We start from the raw sequence: 3,887 nt of genomic DNA, 5'->3' as shown, positions 1-3,887 counted from the left end.
CTATGAGTCGGACCCGACTCGATGGCACTTAACAACAACAACAACAACCGACAGCAAAAATATGTATATTATTTCTAATCCTCAATTATTCAGTATGGTCAATACTACTATTCTCATTTTTAGATGAGAAAACTTACAATGTATTCATTACAAACATCTAATAAACCTGTATTTACTCCTCTGAATCACTCTGGGAAGTCGGTAACAGGGAAATGTGGAGTTACTTAATTTGTCACTTTTCTCTGGTTCAAATGCTTTTTTGAGTTTAAATCTTCATTGTTTTGTATAGCATTTTTGATGGTTTTCATGTATGATCAAGAAATAAACTGAAACTATAGCATAATAATTATGATAGAATTACTCTGGCAAAATTGGGCCATAAAGAAAGGCTGTGAGAAATTGAGCAGTAATAAATTTTAAGTCATATTGTATTTAACCATGACATAATCATATTGAAAGATATAAACTACAAATTACAAAATAATGACAAATACCAGATTAGATGGAGTTTAAAGTAAATTTGACATTGTACAGGTCCCTTTAGCAATATGTTTAGAATCATAATTATCTTTGTTGTTTTTGTTAAGTGCCGATGAGTTGGTTCTGACTCAGTAGCAACCCTTTTACTGACAACATTTATAACATCAGTCACAGGCCATACAAAGTTATCAACTTAAAAATTAGCCTGCTATGTGTGCTTAGTCAAACATTTACTTAACTCACCCCTAATGCTATGAGTTAAGGCACACTGGTAGTGTAGTGATTACGAATCAGGCTGCAAACCACAAGGTCAGCAGTTCTAAACTACTAGCTGTTCCACAGGAGAAAGATAAGGCTTTCTGCTCCCGTAAAGATTTACAGCCTCGGAAACCCTGTACAGGGTCACTATGAGTCGGAACTGACTCCATGGAACATCACCACCATTACCAATGCTATGGGTTGGAACCAACTTGGCAGCACTTAACAACAACAACAACAACAACAACAACAGTGTGATAGATGGAGTCCTAGTGTGGCACTGTGGCTTAATGTGCCAGACTGCATATCCATTTGAACTGCAAGGTCAGCAGTTCAAGCTCACCAGCTACTCCTCTGAAACCCTATACAGGGTTGCTGTGGGTCAGAAGTTCAAAACTAACAGTTGTTCCATGTGAGAAAGTTGAGGCTTTCTGCTTCCATAAAGATTTATAGCCTTAAAATAAAAAAAAAGATTTACAGCCTCAGAAAACCTATACAGGGTTGTTGTGAGTCAGAACCGACTCCACAGCACATAACCACTACCACCAATGTGATGGTTGGAACTGCAGTTGCCTTGTCAGGACCAAATAAAATGATTCTGTGGGCTTACTAGCCTGTGGGCTGCACATTCCCCACCCCTGTTGTATAGGATCTCCAAGGAGTGGCTAGTGGGTTTGAACTATCAATCTTGTGGTTAGCAGTCCAGTACGAAGCAGTCAGAAGCAGCTTTCTGAGTTTGTCAATTCATAGCAAAGGACCATCATTAGAGATCGTTTCTTTAAAAGGGGCCATTGTACTTTTATTTTATTTTATTATTAAAATGAATGTTTTATTGTATATTGTGTGATAGTTTACATGGGAAAACATTAGTTTTACATTCATTCTGTCATACATCATTTCATTGCCATGGTTACCATCCCGTCCATGCGTCATCCCCCAACCAAAGAGTATACCCTGCATGCCCCCTCCCCCGCCCCACGGTCCTCAGCACACAGCCCCTTTCCCTCTCTGGATCTCAAGTCCCCAGTCACTCCATCTCTTCCCATCATCCTCTCTGTCTCCATCTCAGGCCTCACTGCTTCTCTGGGTGGGGTCCCACTCTCTGCTCTTCTCCATTGATGGTCCCAGGGCCCTCCGCTCCTAGACTGAAAGGTTAGTCTCTCCCCTGCTTGCTATAAAATACCCACCTTTACATTTCCAGACCTCACAATCAGTCCTGGTAACAATTATTCACCATTGCATTACATGAGACCCATCTCGATTTCTTTTCATCAGTCCTTCCTAGACAGGTTGGGTAGTATTCACTGGAGACTCTACTATCCTCCCTGCCCTGTGGATCTAGGTTCCCTCTTGAAAGCTTGTAAGCCAGTCACTTCTTACCTTTGTATCCCTCCCCCAATTTTGGGTAGCCAATGTTCAAGTTGCCCATCCCTATCCACTCTGTGTGGAGGGGGTGGGAATAATTCATGGATGTACTTTTCTTTAGGGACAAAATCAAAAGAGATTTCATGTCAAAGGAAATCTTAAATCAGGGATGACTTTGCAGTTTGGTTGAAGCAGGTTTATAGCATAAGTATTATGGCTATAGAATTCTTTAGTCTGCATAAATAAAATTTCAATTTTAAATGATCTGTGTCTCAGATCAATCATTACAGATGATAAAGGATCCCATTATTATGTGGATCTATGCTATTAAATCTGATTTTTTATAAAATCACTCTTACTTTAATAGACTTGTTAAGTGCTGTTGTCAGTTCTGACTCATAGCAACCCTATATAGGGGTTCCAAGGAGCAGCTGGTGGTTTTGAACTGCTGACCTTGTGGTTAGTAGTCCAGTGCTTATCCTTTGTTGTTGTTAAGTGTCTTTGAGTAGGTTTCGTGTATAAGGTTTCCGAGATCTTAGTAATCTTTGTTGGAGCAGAAAGCCTTATTTTTCCCCTCAGTGCTTATCCTAGATATCAGCAAATAAAACAACCAAAAATTGTAATGCATTTGAACAGCTGATGCTGTAAAGTGCGGTTGAGTTGGTTCCAACCCATAGTGACCCTGTATAGGGTTTCTGAGGAGCAGCTGGTGAGCTTGAACTGCTGACTTTGTAGTTCAAATGACTGTGTGGTCTGGCACATTAACCTACAGCAGGACTCCCTGAATATTGGGAGTGAATTCCAATACAAGGTCCCTGGGTGGTGTAAACAATTTACACTCAACTAATTCCTGCCACTGCCCTGCCACCCCCAAAATAAAAACAAAATAAAACTAAAAAGCAACAAACAAACCCATTGCCTTCAAGTAAATTTAGACTCATAGTGGTGACCTTATAGGACAGGGTAGAAGTTCCCCATAAATCTTTATGGAAGCAGACTGCCACATCTTTCTCCAATGGAGCAGCTAGTGGATTTAAACCACTGACTTTTTGGTTAGCAGTCAAACACTTAGCCCCTGTGCCATGAGGGCTTTTGTGGTCTGACTCCACCATGAAATAAATGCCTGGTGATCTGTTTCTATAAAGATTACAACCAAGAAAACTGTATGGAGGAGTTCTATTACGACACACATGGGTTTGCCATGAGGTGGAAGTGACTCAATGACAATAAGCATTTCAGTAGTATCTTAATTTCTTTGTTTCGGTCTCTAACTGTAAATTGTTTTAATGTTTATTTTTTAATATTCTGTTTTGAATTGATTTAACAGATCCACAAAGACTCATCCAGGTCCGGTTGTACATTTAAGTGATAGCCCAAGAGATGAAGGGAAAGTGAGTATTATAATATTGTTATTCTTACATTTGTTTTCCTCATTCCTGAATAGAGATGTTTCTTTCAAATATTTTATGCCTTATATCTAACATAGTATCATTATAACATAAATTGAACTTTGTTGGATGAATGAGCAAATGGATGAATGTATGAATTATTCATGCTAATGATGGTCCCAAAATTGAGTCTTTAACTTCATTTAGAGCTAAAGCTGATATTTAATTCTAGTATTTTGAGGAAGCATATAACATGTAGAACAACATTAATTTTCAGATATTCTATGCTTGAAATTAACAATAGGATTAATCAGTATCATTAACCATTAGCCTCTGTTACTCAGTTTGATAGTGATAAATAACCAATATTAATTAATATAGATTAGACAAAGTGTG

General features: G+C 38.5%; 1 protein-coding gene across 2 annotated transcripts in view; it reads left to right on the top strand.

Annotated features, from left to right (window-relative positions):
• STXBP5L (syntaxin binding protein 5-like) overlaps window positions 1–3,887 on the top strand; it is a 526,662-nt gene that overhangs the window by 221,872 nt on the left and 300,903 nt on the right. For both annotated transcript variants that reach the window (XM_006864137.1, XM_006864138.1), the window contains exon 6: window positions 3,431–3,494. In XM_006864137.1, the coding sequence (XP_006864199.1) occupies window positions 3,431–3,494 (64 nt within the window). The remainder of the gene's footprint in view (window positions 1–3,430; window positions 3,495–3,887) is intronic.

The sequence above is a fragment of the Chrysochloris asiatica genome, unplaced genomic scaffold (genome assembly GCF_000296735.1).
Source record: "Chrysochloris asiatica unplaced genomic scaffold, ChrAsi1.0 scaffold00061, whole genome shotgun sequence".
NCBI lineage: Eukaryota > Metazoa > Chordata > Mammalia > Afrosoricida > Chrysochloridae > Chrysochloris > Chrysochloris asiatica.
The sequence above is the reverse complement of the archived record's forward strand: the minus strand, read 5'-3'. Positions and strand labels throughout refer to the sequence as shown.